At 52.0% G+C, this 14617-nt stretch overlaps 6 protein-coding genes across 6 annotated transcripts; all 6 read right to left on the bottom strand.

Moving 5' to 3' along the window:
* Window positions 1–2117: 2117 nt before the first annotated feature.
* On the bottom strand, window positions 2118–3944 carry N7510_009483 (uncharacterized protein; the record flags this gene model as incomplete). Its single annotated transcript, XM_056981408.1, has 1 exon — window positions 2118–3944. The coding sequence occupies one exon, from the start codon at window positions 3942–3944 to the stop codon at window positions 2118–2120; it is 1827 nt and encodes a 608-aa protein (XP_056831617.1).
* A 150-nt stretch (window positions 3945–4094) lies between these two features.
* Window positions 4095–6177, bottom strand: N7510_009482 (uncharacterized protein; the record flags this gene model as incomplete). The annotated part of the gene is made up of 2 exons (XM_056981407.1): window positions 4095–4992; window positions 5066–6177. The coding sequence occupies 2 exons, from the start codon at window positions 6175–6177 to the stop codon at window positions 4095–4097; spliced, it is 2010 nt and encodes a 669-aa protein (XP_056831616.1).
* Window positions 6178–6241: 64 nt separating this feature from the next.
* On the bottom strand, window positions 6242–7799 carry N7510_009481 (uncharacterized protein; the record flags this gene model as incomplete). Its single annotated transcript, XM_056981406.1, has 2 exons — window positions 6242–6933; window positions 7127–7799. 2 exons carry the CDS (start codon window positions 7797–7799, stop codon window positions 6242–6244), a joined length of 1365 nt encoding a protein of 454 aa, XP_056831615.1.
* A 587-nt stretch (window positions 7800–8386) lies between these two features.
* N7510_009480 (uncharacterized protein) lies at window positions 8387–9418 on the bottom strand (the record flags this gene model as incomplete). Its single annotated transcript, XM_056981405.1, has 2 exons — window positions 8387–9010; window positions 9224–9418. 2 exons carry the CDS (start codon window positions 9416–9418, stop codon window positions 8387–8389), a joined length of 819 nt encoding a protein of 272 aa, XP_056831614.1.
* Window positions 9419–11206: 1788 nt separating this feature from the next.
* N7510_009479 (uncharacterized protein) lies at window positions 11207–11656 on the bottom strand (the record flags this gene model as incomplete). Its single annotated transcript, XM_056981404.1, has 1 exon — window positions 11207–11656. The coding sequence occupies one exon, from the start codon at window positions 11654–11656 to the stop codon at window positions 11207–11209; it is 450 nt and encodes a 149-aa protein (XP_056831613.1).
* A 606-nt stretch (window positions 11657–12262) lies between these two features.
* N7510_009478 (uncharacterized protein) lies at window positions 12263–12693 on the bottom strand (the record flags this gene model as incomplete). Its single annotated transcript, XM_056981403.1, has 2 exons — window positions 12263–12482; window positions 12593–12693. The coding sequence occupies 2 exons, from the start codon at window positions 12691–12693 to the stop codon at window positions 12263–12265; spliced, it is 321 nt and encodes a 106-aa protein (XP_056831612.1).
* Window positions 12694–14617: the final 1924 nt, after the last annotated feature.

The raw sequence follows: 14617 nt of genomic DNA, 5'->3' as shown, positions 1-14617 counted from the left end.
TAACACCCTAACACCCTAACACCCTAACACCCTAACCCTAACACCCCCTAACACCCTAACACCCTAACACCCTAACCCTAAGCGGTGCCCTAACGGTACGGGCTACCCTAACTCTAACTCTCTAACGTGATTCGCTTCGCTCATCACCTCTAACTCTAACTCTAACGTGACTCGCTTCGCTCATCACCTCTAATACTCTAACTCTAATGTGACTCGCTTCGCTCATCACCTCTAATACTCTAATATGACGCTAACTCGAATATGGCTTATATCGATCATCACCTATACTTAAACTCCTCCTATCCCTCTTACTCCTACTCCCCCATCATTTCAAACCCTAACCACCTTGAATCTCTCTCTTTCTGATCACCCTAACCACAATCAATCTCTCTCTTTCTGATCACCCTAACCACAATCAATCTCTCTCTTTCTGATCACCCTAACCACAATCAATCTCTCTCTTTCTGATCACCCTAACCACAATCAATCTCTCTCTTTCTGATCACCCTAACCACAATCAATCTCTGACTTTCGCCCTTACCTTCTTCGACTTAATATCTAAATAAATGAAACCCCTCCTAAAACATTCTATACAAATCCCTATCATTAATAACACTAATACTAAGTCGCATTCGAAATAACGAATACCATTAATAATAAAATTCATCTCCCCTCTCTCTATAAATCTAAATGAAAATCTTAATCTATGAATACCATCATGAATCTTCCTATCCGATTATTAAATCGAACTCATCATCTAATCAATAACATCAAATTTTCAGATACTAACTCTAATTAACAATATCAAAATCTCAGATACTAACTCCCTATCGAACCAAAATCCTTCTACTCTCCCCCTTCTACTCTCCCTATATATCAAATTCTTATCCCTAGTCATCTATGACCCTAACCATTAGATTCCCTATAATTCCCCCTTCAAACAAAATCATTATACTCTCTATAAACCTCCTCCTGAATCATAAAACACTAATCCAATTATATCCTTAATAAATCCCCTTCAAAATCATCCATCACCCTAACCATCATATTTCTACTAAATCTAACTTACCATCTAAATAATGATATCCATGAATTCCCTTCGAAATCATCTATCTCCCTAACTATTACATTTCTACTGAATCTTCCTATCAATCTAAATAGTTATACTCTATATAATCCTCTCCCTATCATCTATCTCCCTAACCATTATATTTGTACTGAATCTTACTTACTATCTAAACTATAATACTCTCTATAATCCCCTCTATTATCTATCTCCCTTATATGACATTTCTACTGAATCTTACATACTATTTGAACTATAATACTCTCTATAATCCCTATCATCTATCTCCCTAACCATTCTATTTTGAATTAATCTTTCTATCTATCTCAACTATGATACTCTCTATAATCCCCTCCTGATCATCTATCTCCCTAACTATTATATTGCTGCTTAATCTTACTTACTATTAAGATGATGATACTCTCTATAATCCCTTTCCTATTATCTATCTCCCTAACCATTGTATTTCTACTTGATCTTCCTATCTATCGAAATGTTATACTCTATATAATCCTCCCCTATCATCTATCTCCCTAACCATTCTATCTCTGCTTGATCTTCCTATCTATCGAAATGTTATATTCTATATAATCCTCTCCCATCATCTATCTCCCTAACCATTGTATCTCTGCTTGATCTTCCTATCTATCGAAATGTTATACTCTATATAATCCTCTCCCCATCATCTATCTCCCTAACCATTATGATCCCTATCAATCACTGAGTAATCAAAATGGGAATATGGATCTATACATTTGGATTCATAATGATATATCTTACTCTCGACTTATGAATTATGGCTCTGATAATTGTGATACTGACTCCTACTATGGCATACTACTAAACAATTGCTTAAACCTGAATGGAATTGATACAACTATAACACCCGAATCTGGTTGTCTTACTTGGTGTCCAACCGGGTGTGTAATATGGCCTGGTATTTAAACTGGCCTGCTGGACCTCTAAAATAAAAATCGGCTACCGAATCTGCCTCGAAACCGGCTTGGAAATTCCGATTGTGGATATATATCTCTCGACTAAACCCTCCCTCCTACATCCCAACCTCATGATATATCCGCCGCAACCATATGAATGTACGAACTAACTCCGTATGCTTCTCCCATCCCTGAGTACTGCGTTGCCCTAAAAACGCTGTCACCTGCGGCTCATCCTGTGCACTCACCCCCTGCTCAGCTAATCGCTGCTCCCATAATCGCTGGACCTGCTCCTGCTTGGGGCCTCCAAACAACATCATCCCAACCATCGCGTATAATAATCCGCGGTGCGCGCATTCCCCACTGGACCACCCGGAGCATAATGTCTGTGGCATCCCACATTGGAAACAACTGGTATATCGTGCGTACTGGACCCGCCGCCGGACTCGAATCATCCAATCCCGCGCCTGCTGGCTACTGGGCTGGGGACAATGGTATAATTCGTGCTCAGCATTCCGGCCTTCCTGCGTACAAATCCAACAACGATCCTGCCATTCCCGCGCCTGCTGCATTAAAAACTCTTCGTCTGTCAGTTCCTGCTGCCGCGCCTGCTGATGCTGCTCGGACATGCGTGCGCGATCAATTTCCTGCTGCTGGAACTGTTGCCGGACCCCAAATGGAATACCTCTGTGGTCATTGGATTCTGCGCTGGCTGCCATGGTCTGCCTGTGATGACTGGATGCTGTGCTGGCTGCCATGGTCTGCCTGTGATGACTGGATGCTGTGCTGGCTGCTATGGTCTGCCTGTGATGACTGGATGCTGTGCCGGCCGCCATGGTCTGTATGTGATCATGAATGGGGCTCTCCCATGGTGCCTGTGACTGTAAGCTCTCGGAATCAACACTGCTGGCCCTCTCGCTGGCTTCTGGGCTGGCTTCTGGGCTGGCTTCTGGGCTGGCTTCTGGGCTGGCTTCTGGGCTGGCTTCTGGGCTGGCTTCTGGGCTGGCTTCTGGGCTGGCTTCTGGGCTGGCTTCTGGGCTGGTTCTCGGACTGGCAGCTTCGCTGGATTCCTGCTCTTCCATCACCTGCCAATCGGGGTCGCACCCATCACATCGTGCCTCACTGGTGACCGAACTATAATCGTGATCCCCACAATGGGATCGCTGGTATCCATCTACCACGCCATCCAAATACCCGTCCAAAACGACCCGCCGGCATGGACTGGCTGACATGTATGCATCCACCCGCTGCTGCTCTGCGGACGGCGTGTCCTGCATCCACGGCGGGGGGGTATCAACCCCGTCGGGCTGGATGATGATCGCTTCGCTCGCCTGACCGTCCCGACCCGCGCGCCCGCTCTCCTGCGCGTAATCCAGCAACGTTCGTGGTCGCCCCAAATGGATGATGCTGCGGATGTCGGGGATGTCGACTCCCATCCCCAATGCACTCGTCGCCACGACCACTCCGTGGGGCATACTGCGAAACCGCTCCAACACGCCCGCCTTATCCACCTGGTCATGGTAATACGCCTCGCACCCAAGTATCTCCGCCACCGTTGTGACATGTTCGACGATATGCGCGTACACAATGGTGCGCCCGCCCCGCGATCGTCGGATGCGGTCCCGGATGAATGCTGCGATATGATCCATCTGGATCCAACGATATGGCCCCTTATACTCCCGCTCGATCATCGGACGCCACAAACGATATGCTACGTTGGTCCGGCTGGTTCGACCACGGAATAAGCTGACCTGCTCCTGGGACCATCGCATGCGTTGCCATAATCGGTCCTCTAAGCTGGGGGGCAATGTCGCTGTCAACAAAACCACCTGCGTCCGCGCGATCATCAATCGTCCGAGCTGCTGCATCATGGGCCGGAAATCGCGCTGCTGATTCAATACGATGTGGCATTCATCAATCACAATGCGGTCTAACCGTTTCATGACCTGGGACGAACATCAGCATGGATCCCACGCTCCGTCGATGCCAACCTCAAGCCCGATGCGCGGGCCCGACCTTATAACCTGGGTTTTAAGCGGACCTCTGCTGACCTCTTAAAACCCAGCTTATAAGCTGCGGGCGCGGGGGGCATCTCAGTTGGTGACGGTGGGACATGGGGACATCAACCCTAATCCCTGGGCCCCCGTTTTAAAACCGGGGTTCGAACGCATCCTTACAACCCCGGTTCTAAACTGGGGGCGCCGGCTGGGGTCTCGGATCGCGGGGGGACATACCTGCTGTCGGTTCAAAAACGTGATGAAATCCTCACTCAACGCGGATTCGGGCGTGACGAGTACAATGGCCGCCTCGTCGGGCGGCCGCCGGCTCTCCCATTCCACGCACGAGATGCCGGCCACCGCGCATCGCTGCTGCAAGTCCTGGCGTAAAGCAATCAATGGGACGACGACCACCGTCAGCCCGCCGCTGACCCATGCCGGTAACATGAACAACATGCTCTTGCCCCCGCCCGTCGGCATCACCACGACCACGGGGCTCACCCCATGCTGGATCGCCTGCATCGCGGGCCCCTGGACGCCGCGGAACTGGCTCTGGTCGTCGTTGGTCATCCGCTGCAATGCCTCCGTCATATTGGCCTCGTGGAGCTGCCATCGGCGCTGACGTCGATGGTCGTCCGCCTCGGCCTCCCATGGGCCCTGCTTGCGCTTGCCAAGCACCCTGGCCAAGCCGTCCTCGGCGCTCTCGAACCCTAAAAACCGATGCCAATCCGTGCTGGATAATCGGAACATCTCCCGTCGGTGCGCCGTCGTCCCAGCCTGCTCGGTGATCTCGCGGCCATAAATCATGCCCGCCACATGGGATGAATGCGCGGCTTGTAAATCCGCGATGTGATCCTCGGGTTCATCGTCGTCATGCGCTGGCACCTTGGTCCCGTCGTCCTGGACATTCTGGGGGAAAACGCTGGATACCCGTAAATACCGCCGGCTGATCCCAATGGCGATATTCCGGTACGCGGGCAAAGTCAATGCGTACCTATTCAGTAGTTAGCCATCAAGCTGGGCCATCAAGCTGGGCCGTCAAGCCATCAACAACTCATATAGCTTACCCATTCAGCCCAATCGTCGTCTCGCGCTTCAACGCCTCCCGTAATCGCTCCGACGTCCACTCACGCCCACTCGTTGGGTCGGGCGCCCAGATGTATGCGGCACGGGACTGCAGACCCTGAATCGTCTCGCGAGCCGTACCACGAGCCTCGTGCTGGTACGCCTGTAATCGTTCCACAAATGGTAACACTAACCATAAATACCATACCACCAGCTCCCCGACCGCGCGCGGCAAGTACCGATGGATGATCTTCGCGTCGTTGCTCGCATAAAACCCCTTGTGGTACTTCGTCGCGAATACGACCAGTCCATCCTCGATGAATACGTTGCGATGGGCCCCTTCCGTGTTGCGATGGCGGACACTCAATAGCTCGGGTGCACGGCCGGGCTGGCCCGCGGTGATGTGACAAACGATGGCGAGCTTCTCACGGAACTGGACCACGCTCTGCATGTACTGTTCGATGGCACGCATCCGGAATCGACGCTCGGGCCCGTCGACAAATCGCTGTTGTAATCGGGGCTCGCGCTGGATCCGGCGGGCGAGCCATTGGGCCCCGTCGATGGGCCACGGGGTGCGACTGTCGTTTAAAAAGCACCACCCAGGCTTGGCCTGCGTGGGGTCGTCCATGAGCTGCGCCCATGGGATGGCGGGTGCGCTCGCGGCGTCGCCAATCAATAGCTCGTGGTGTAGTAGCTGGCGTACGGAGCCGACCAACCCGTGAGTAAACCCCCGGAAATCACCCATGGTGAAGTGGATTTCCTTGTATAGCAACTCGTCCTGGCCGGACCAGCTCACGTGGCCGGTGGCCGTACTGCTATAATGGATGCGTAAGCCGTACGTGCGCAAATCGAGCATCCACTGCATCGGACTATGCGTCCCGCGCACCATGAATGTGTCCGTCAACAATCGCAACCACTCGCGAAACGGACGCGGTTTCCGTCGCTGCTGCTGACTGAATTGCATGGGCTCGGGCTGGCGATGTGTGGGTTCGAACGCGGGGCTGCTCGATGGTTCTCGTGGGCTCCGATCGCTGTCATACCCTTCGTCGTGCTGGCCGGAATATATATATTCGGGATCGTCCATCGGGCTTTCGATCGACCACGTACCTAACATCGGTCAATCAATCAAGCATCGAGCCATCGAGCCAACCTATGCACGAAGTCATCCATCACGATTCTTACTTACCTACTTCATGACGGTCACGCATGTATTGTAAAATCTGCTTGGCATTCGGATCCAAACGCAACGCCTTGTGTAATACCATGAATCGACTGATCTTGATTGTTTTGGACAAAATTGGGGGATAACTGTCCGCGTCGCGCCATCGATCACGGCCCTGGCCAAGCACGGCTAATGCGCATATCAAGGCACATTCGTACTCTTCCGCGCTAGCCCGCTGGTTCAATAGTTCAATGCAAAAGTCCATACATGCGGTCTGGATCGGAGTCATCTGGTATGGATCGTCGCCACCGTCTCCCTGGCTCTGGGTCTGGCTCGGATGGTCGAATGGGTCGGGGCTCCCACGCGTGTCCTGCGCATGCCGCCATAATGCCTGCCATGCCCGTCGCTGGCGGGGGGTGAATCGGTACGGCGGGCTCGGCCAATCGTGCTCAACCTGGGTGCGAGCGAAAAACATCAAGATCTGCTGCCACGGCTCGACATGCCGCTGGATCTGCTCCTCATCCATATATGCCTGTAATGGTTCGTGCGGGCTCTGGTCTTTCTCCGTACGAGCAGCCTCGACACGAATCAGATGGCCCGTCTGCTTGGTGATGCGCTGGCTGATCCGCGCGACCCCGTCTATGGCGTCCCAGATGGCCCGCATCGCCCCTTCTGGGCCCTGGGCGTCCTCTGGGGGGTCTTGATGGACTGTAGTATATCGCGGGGGGGGATGCCTACGAGCCGTTAGTTAGTCAAATTGGGGATTAATCGATCGACTATCAAAGCTGGGGCGTGGGCCCCATCTTAGAACCCAGGTTTTAAGCTCATTCCTTAAAACCCCAGTTCTAAGATGGTCTCTCTCTCCACTAGCCTACCCAACGACGCACGAATCAATACACACCTTGTAAATACACGGCCCACTGCGTCCGTCGGAGCCACGGGTTCGCCTCATCGAGCGGGCCGGCCTGGATCGTACGGTCGTCCGGGGCCTGCGAGTCAACGTACGTCTGTTCGAGCTGCTGGATGAGTTCATTGACCACATTAGCCTGGGGTGGCGGGCGTGCGGGTTCATAGTTGGGTCCGGGTTGTCGGACGTGAATGTAATGCGATCCAAGCCTCCGGTAAAAAACCCGCTGGCACACGACGCGTCGCATCGCCTGATCCCGGGCGTCTTGGCCAGCTGGGACTTCAGATGGCCGGGGCTTCCGACTATGGTCATATGGCGAAAACCCATGCTGGGTCCGCCAGTGCTTCCGGATGCTCTCCATTGTACGGCAAACGTACCCGCAAAACGTACATAAGATCCCATCATTGTAGATAGTCAGCCCGGGAATTAGCTTCCCAACGGACTGTGGTAAGTTGGTGGGTTCATCGCGGACGTTGGGCCATGTATTCACGATCTGTGTAAGTACCTCTTCTGCGACGCTGTGGGGGATAACATGCGCGCCCTTGGGCTTCGTTAAATGGCGAATAATCTCTCTGGGTCTAACGGCGTACTCGCATCGCCGGCAAATGGCGACTCCAAGCTCGTTGTTGGGCTGGAAAAACGTGTTGGCATTGATGGACTCTGCCATGGTATGTTGGATGCGAGATGCGTATATATATCTCAAGTGTGTGTGATGGACGTATATCTTCTAGTGGATGCTATCAATGACGGGTGTTGAATTCAAATCGGATAGCGCTTAAAATCAGCTGGGATATATGGGAGACCCCCTGAATGCGACCCCTGAATTTTCAGCTCAAACTCTGGACTGGGATGTTGGGGATCGCTGGTTGGTGGTTGACCTCTCATGGTCGATGAAGCGTTCTGCTAACCGCCGGTCGCCCCCCATCAAAATATTTACCTGATTTCGAATCCCTGCAACCACCCTTTCATGGGGCGATTGGGGCCTGAAATTTGGGAATAAAATGTGGGAACCAATGAACTCAAACATCACCAATTGTGAGCGTTGGGCGCCGACAAAAGCTCTACTGGGACGTTGATTTAATGTCTACTGGGGCGTTGGTCGGCCGTCCCATAGTTAAGGAAACCCTAAGCTTACGTAATCCTACTGGACCCATAAACGTCCCAGTAACCCCCGTTGGCTAGGGCCATCCTAGTCTATGGCAGATTGTGGTTCAGGAAGTGGAGAGGTAGTAGCACCCTTTGGATCAAGACGGCCTAACGGACTGTCAGGGCAGGGGTTAATGTGGAGATGGCTTGGTGGATTCGGACGAGTGTGCTCATGTAGACCTCTGCCTCGCTGCCGTTTAGGTTGGCTAGATGGTAGTTGAGTAGATGTCTCGGGCGAATTGGCTCGTTTACGCCGTTTAGGTTAGGTAGATGGTAGTTGAGCGGATACCTTAGCAGGATTAGGTCGCTTACGCTGGGGGGGATTGATAGGTAGTGATAGTGGGAGGAAGTGGTTTCGGAGGGGGACAAGCCTATTGGTAGAGTAGGCGACGATCGAGGCGGAGTCACTTGCTGCCGTAGCTCCTGTACTAGGGAGACCTGTGGTGATCTCTGACCTAGGTCGTCGGACGCTTGACCTAACCTCGTGGTACCCTTGTCTGAAGATGGCTGAGATGCGGATTTACTCCCTTGTCTAAGGAATTCATGCCACCGTGTAGACACCCACTCATATGCGCGTAGGAGGGACGGCTGGAGCTGCGTTGGGAACGCACCATCGAGGCCATAGTTAGTCGCCCGAGCAATCGGACGGTGTCCACTCTGCCACGCGAAGGCCACATTTAGATCTACATTGGGCCCCTGGTCATCGAAACGGTTAAACGGCTGGTGTACGTCCTGGACATGTTTGTCGGTCACTCCAATCGTAAGTTGCCGGTAGAGCTAGATGTTGACGCTATATCCCCAGATCAGGGCTGTCGCAGTCTTAAGGACCCGGCGGAGACAGGCGGACGGCTAGGCCTTTATAGGCTCTGCCTCCGAGTACGGATAGAAGAGTAAGGTACTAGGAGCTAGGGCCAATCCAGTGTTTGCTCGCTCTTACTAGAGCACACCCACAAAGGGGCGGATATAGGCGAGGTAGTAGAATACGACATGGCCTGCCCAGGACGGGAGAAAACGTGCCACGTAGAATTCCCAGTTGTTCGTTAGCTTGGCCTTATGGTGCCGAGTCAGATAGATAATAGAGCCTCTGTAGAGATAGACTCCCCTCTTAGTAGACGTGGTATTCTCACATTCTAGATTCATAATCTTAGGGGCACGCGGGACCTAGCCACCGGTCGTATATAGGATCGCTAGAATGGACTCGAGCAGCGCTATTGTCTTGTCTAGATAGCGGAAGACGGCCGGCTAATGCTACTTGCCCTCTTTGACGAGTCGATTTCGCCGGACGGTACAGGCCCGTGTAGGAAGCTCGAGGTATGCCTCCGTTAGTTGGTTCTAAGGATGCTTGACAAAGGAGAAGCCTAGCTATCGGTTTGTGAGGTCATCTTGTAGCCGGCTTAGGTCAACTGTTGGGAGCGTGTCGAACATAAGCTCCTGGCACTGCTGCTCTGCCACTATAAGGAGGTGTTCCGCTAAGGCCCGGAACTAATCCATTGAGAAGCCCTGCTGGTTGTGATAAACTGTCTGGCCATCCTCGCTCCATTGGAGGAGGTACGAAGGGGTCTCTATACGACCCATCGAGCGCCCTGCGTCATGGAGACTAAGGAACTCGCCTAACGCGGACTAGGAACCTGCAATCATATATCGAAGCCGCATGGGGTCGAGACGGTCGACGGCACGTTCCTTCGAGCGACGGGGGATCCCGAGATGGGTATATGCGCGGCATGGGAGGGTATACTCGAGGAATAGGAGCCGTTGCATGTAGATCAGGCGGGAGAGGACTAGGGTGAAATTCCGGGCGGGTTGAAACCCCTCGCTGCCACGGGAGAAGCCGAGTACTCCGCTAAAATAGACAAGTAGGCTAGTCTAGGGTCGTCCGTGGCTGAATCGGTCCGTGATCAGGGTAGTGTTTAGCTGAAAACAGAGCTCGAGGAACTCTGCTACTGCTAGACTTGTAGTGTGCTTAGTGGACGAGTCGTAGCTGTGATGCATCCCTTAGGGCCGAGACTGTGAGGAATCGTTGACCTCTAGTTCCTAGTCGTCATCACTATCCTCAGAGGCACTAAGGGCATCCGGTATTTCTCTATCCTCACTCTCTGTCTCATACATAGCTTCGTCATAATCGTTGTCAATGTTGGTGTCATTGTTATTGTCTTCCTTCTCCTCCTCCTCCTCCTCTTCAATATCACGGGCCCTATACTGCTGAGTTTGGGTGGTCTTCTAGAAGGCTTGATGGGTAGTCTGCTAGCCCTACTAAGAGAGATCCCTAAGCTCGGCAGTCATTAGAGGATCGTCCCAGATTCGATGCTCCCAGATCTGACAGAGGAGCGTCAGATATTCCTTCCGGAATCGGATACCTGTCAGTCGCTAGCGCTAGGAAACATCCATCCGGAAGGCCCGGAAAACAAAGGCGAGGAACCGCTTCTAGTACCGGCGGTAGTCCTAATGGCTTCGTTCCCGGGCATAGAAGCGGAAGGGGCGATTGTAGCACGGGGCAGGCTTCGTGGTCACAAGCCAGTAGAGGATAGATCGACTCGTCTGACGGGCTGTCTCTTCACACCGATCTAGCACATAGTCCATCGCAAACATCAGCTAGTGGAGACGCCCCTTATCGGGGGCGGGGCTGACAACCCGGCCCTCTCCATCCTATAGGGCAAGGAGCAGGTCTACAGAACCCGCAGATGAGTACGGGAGCTCCGCTAGACTCCGTAGGAGATCCCGCCGTACGCCCTCGTAAACTTGAGGCCAGCGGGTCCGCTCCATCCACGGCCCGGTTGCCTCCACAGTCTACGGGCCGGTCGTAGTAAAATCGGTAGTAGCCTCCTCGGCCTAGCGCCGTGCCCGCTCCCGCTGGTGGACTGATGCGAGATGGGCATTTGTAGCGGGGTCCTCAGCCATAGGGCGAATGGCCTGTCCCTGGTGGACCACGGTCTAATACTGTCGGGACGAGCTCGGGGACCAAGTCTGCAGGTAGACATCGTTGTATAGGTCATTCGCCCGACGGTGGGAGGCGCGCTGCTGCTGGAGATGCTCCTGGGATAGGTGGCGGCCGAGAAGGTCGCGGCTGACGGTGCGGTAGGCGCACTGACGGCATGCATACCCCGTGTATAGCCGTAAACGAGCATCGGCCGGAGAGCCGTCGGGACGAGGGGCAGCATGGGAAGGTTCCTGGAAACGGATATGGTGGCGTCGTAAGGCGACAGTGAGGCCCTTCCGGAGAGGCAATGGCACGCGATGCTTGCTATGCAGATGCTGGGTGACCTGCGAACCCCGCGGACAGAGTGCGGATTGGCACCGTTGGCAGAGGATGAGGTTCTCAGACTGCTCCCAGACGAGGCCACACGCAGTGAACACTTCGTCGATCGACTTTGGATCCGCCATCGCTAGCGGGTTGGACAACGGGCTCGAGCAATCCACCTACATGGTGCCTAGGCTAGGGACAATAATGGTCCACTACGGTAGAGAGGAAGGCATAGTAGACGGTTCTCCTTTAGAAAGTCGTCCAGTCGAGGCAAATAGGGGAAGATAGACGCGAGGGAAGGATCAAACGACTAGTAGGGTACGCGACGCGCATAGGGAGAGTGGGTCTTCTTGCGGGGTGGACCAATTAGGTGAGCGAAAAGATGGAATCTAATGGATTCCGCGACGCGCATAACGGGGGCCAGGCGGAATCCAATGGATTCCGCGACACCCCTTACCACGTAGGGCTTGCAAATCAGCACCTTATATTCTGGAAGATAACAAAATCGCTCCATCCCTACTCCTATTATTGATCAGATAAGGCTTCAGGACGGAGAAGAATGATCGCTTTAGTAGACAGGCGGTCGACTGGCTGTCTAGTTGGCATAGGATAGAGTCTATAATAGAGAAGTAATGTAAGTGATAGAAAAGAAAAGGCGTCTTTACGATTTTGGTTATTTCAAATCCATATGGTGCATTTATTGGATGATCAACAATAAGAACGAACGCGTCGCGTCACGGTTCCGTCTAAGAGGCATACCGGTGGGGCGCGGAGAGATCTAGGACCAATGGGTGCATAGAGAAGTCCGGACCCTGGGCACGGTCCTTTGAGGCATTATGGATCAGGGCGATACAGAAGAGAAGGCAGATGCGGTTTAGTGCCACTGAAGCGTCTCGGATAGCATCTTCTAGTAGTGGCCTAGGAATGTGGGTGATCCGAGTGGCGGCGGCGGCGGAAGTTGTAAGTCTATACAACTGTTGACTCACTTCTTCCATTTGCTGCAAAAGGTCCACCTGATCCTTAGTCAAGATGTGGGCCAGTCGGATTGACTGACTCGGTTGGGCGGTGCGATGCACAAAGCAGAGAAGCCGCTTCTAGATTCGTCGATATCGCTGGTTCGTATATGGTGTAAGATGGTAGAAGACGGGCCGATGGCTGGGTCGGCGGTAGGCATCATCCACGAAGCTATTCATCCGGGCTTGGTCAAACATATTAATCCGGTGGTCGGCTATTGACTAGAGCGCCTGGTCTAGAACGGTGTCTAGGCTTCCTATCCACAGCTGCAATATAGGTTCCTGTATAGGATTAGGCATATATGCTAGAGCAGCGAGTTCCGTGAAGGTATAACCGTGGAGGTAGTCACGCCATCGAGTCTTTTCTAGCTAAGGACTATATTCACTATAGTCACAATCCGTCGTGATGATTTGGTTATACTATGTCTCCTTCTCCTTATACTGCCGGATCTACTCATAAACTTAGGCGCAAATAAGATCGACCTGATTACTTGCGGGCTTAAGAGGCGGAGCCACCTGAAAGAATCGACTCTAGGGGCTAGAGACAAAGAAGCGCTGGCAATAAACCTTTTCCTAGAGAGTCTAGTCGATTGATCGACCCGGTTTTAGGCTATCCGCTATTTTCCGTGGTCGACCTAGACGACGGGCTAGTATAGACTAATGGGTCCGTAGGTGTTTCCGCATCTTCTCCTCTGAGCGAGATACAAAGGGATAATGCTTGCAGCCTAGTCCATCTTCGACTAGTAGGCTAGGCAAGGCGGAGGACGTTAGGGGTAGGAGTGGTATTGGTTGCTGAAAAGGATCAGCTAAAGGAAACTCCCTTAGCTGTTCGTGTAGCCGAGACACCGCGGTAGGACTATCGAAGCCCGGCCATTCCTTCCGGTGACCTTTGAGATAGGTGTGAAGATGGGTAGGTGCCACAGCACGCCCGCAGGGCTTGCAAATCAGTACCTTATATTCTAGAAGATAACAAAATCGCTCCATCCCTACTCCTATTATTGATCAGATGAGGCTTCAGGACGGAGAAGAATGATCGCTTTAGTAGACAGGCGGTCGACTAGCTGTCTAGTTGGCATGGGATAGAGTCTATAATAGAGAAGTGATGTAAGTGATAGAAAAGAAAAGGCGTCCTTACGATTTTGGTTATTTCAAATCCATATGGTGGATTTATTGGATGATCAACAATAAGAACGAACGCGTCGCGTCACGGTTCCGTCTAAGAGGCATACAGGTGGGGCGCGGAGGGATCTAGGACCAATGGGTGCATAGAGAAGTCCGGACCCTGGGCACGGTCCTTTGAGGCATTATGGATCAGGAAGTCCTTACCAAGCAACTGCTAGATACAGATGAACGAGGCTTTTCAGTTCGACCTGAGTTCTACGTGGAATGGCACAAATATTACTTCGTGAGTGAACAAAAAATTCTACTGCGACCATTGTGATTAAGTAGGCATCCAACTTTATCAAACGCTGCCCAAAGCTACGTATACGATACAACCGACGTATATCATATCAACGTGCAAAACAGGAAGATCGAAAGGTTATAAAGCCTTGGTTTGAGACTGTACGCGAAGCTATTCTTGAACATGGCATTCATGAAGATGATATCTGGAATTTTGATGAAACTGGCTTCGCAATGGGGCTCTGTTCGACCTCTAAGGTTATAACTGCGGTCGGGCGTAGTGAAAGACCTCGTAGGGTTATTCAGGGGAACCGCGAATGGGTCACAATCATTGAATGTGTGAGCTCAAAGGGGATATCTATACCCCCATGGACCATCTCAAAGGCAGGATCTCAACATGCTACTTGGTATCAAGAGCATGCTCTTTTCAATAAGAGCTAAGTTATCGCAAGAAGTCAGAATGGTCAGAATGGCTGGACAACAGATATAATTGGCCTCTGCTAGCTAAAAGAGATATTTGAACCACATTCTAAAAACTATTCAACTAGTGCAAAGCGATTGCTTATTCTTGACGGTCATAGTAGTCATCTAACTACAGAGTTTGATACAATCTGTAAAGAGAATGCTATTATCGACCTTTGCATGCCTCCTCATACCTCTCATCTTTTACAACTACTTAATGTTGGT

This window comes from Penicillium lagena (assembly GCF_028827675.1).
Source record: "Penicillium lagena strain IBT 129212 chromosome Unknown utg000006l_segment0_segment0, whole genome shotgun sequence".
Classification (NCBI taxonomy): domain Eukaryota; kingdom Fungi; phylum Ascomycota; class Eurotiomycetes; order Eurotiales; family Aspergillaceae; genus Penicillium; species Penicillium lagena.
The sequence above is the reverse complement of the archived record's forward strand: the minus strand, read 5'-3'. Positions and strand labels throughout refer to the sequence as shown.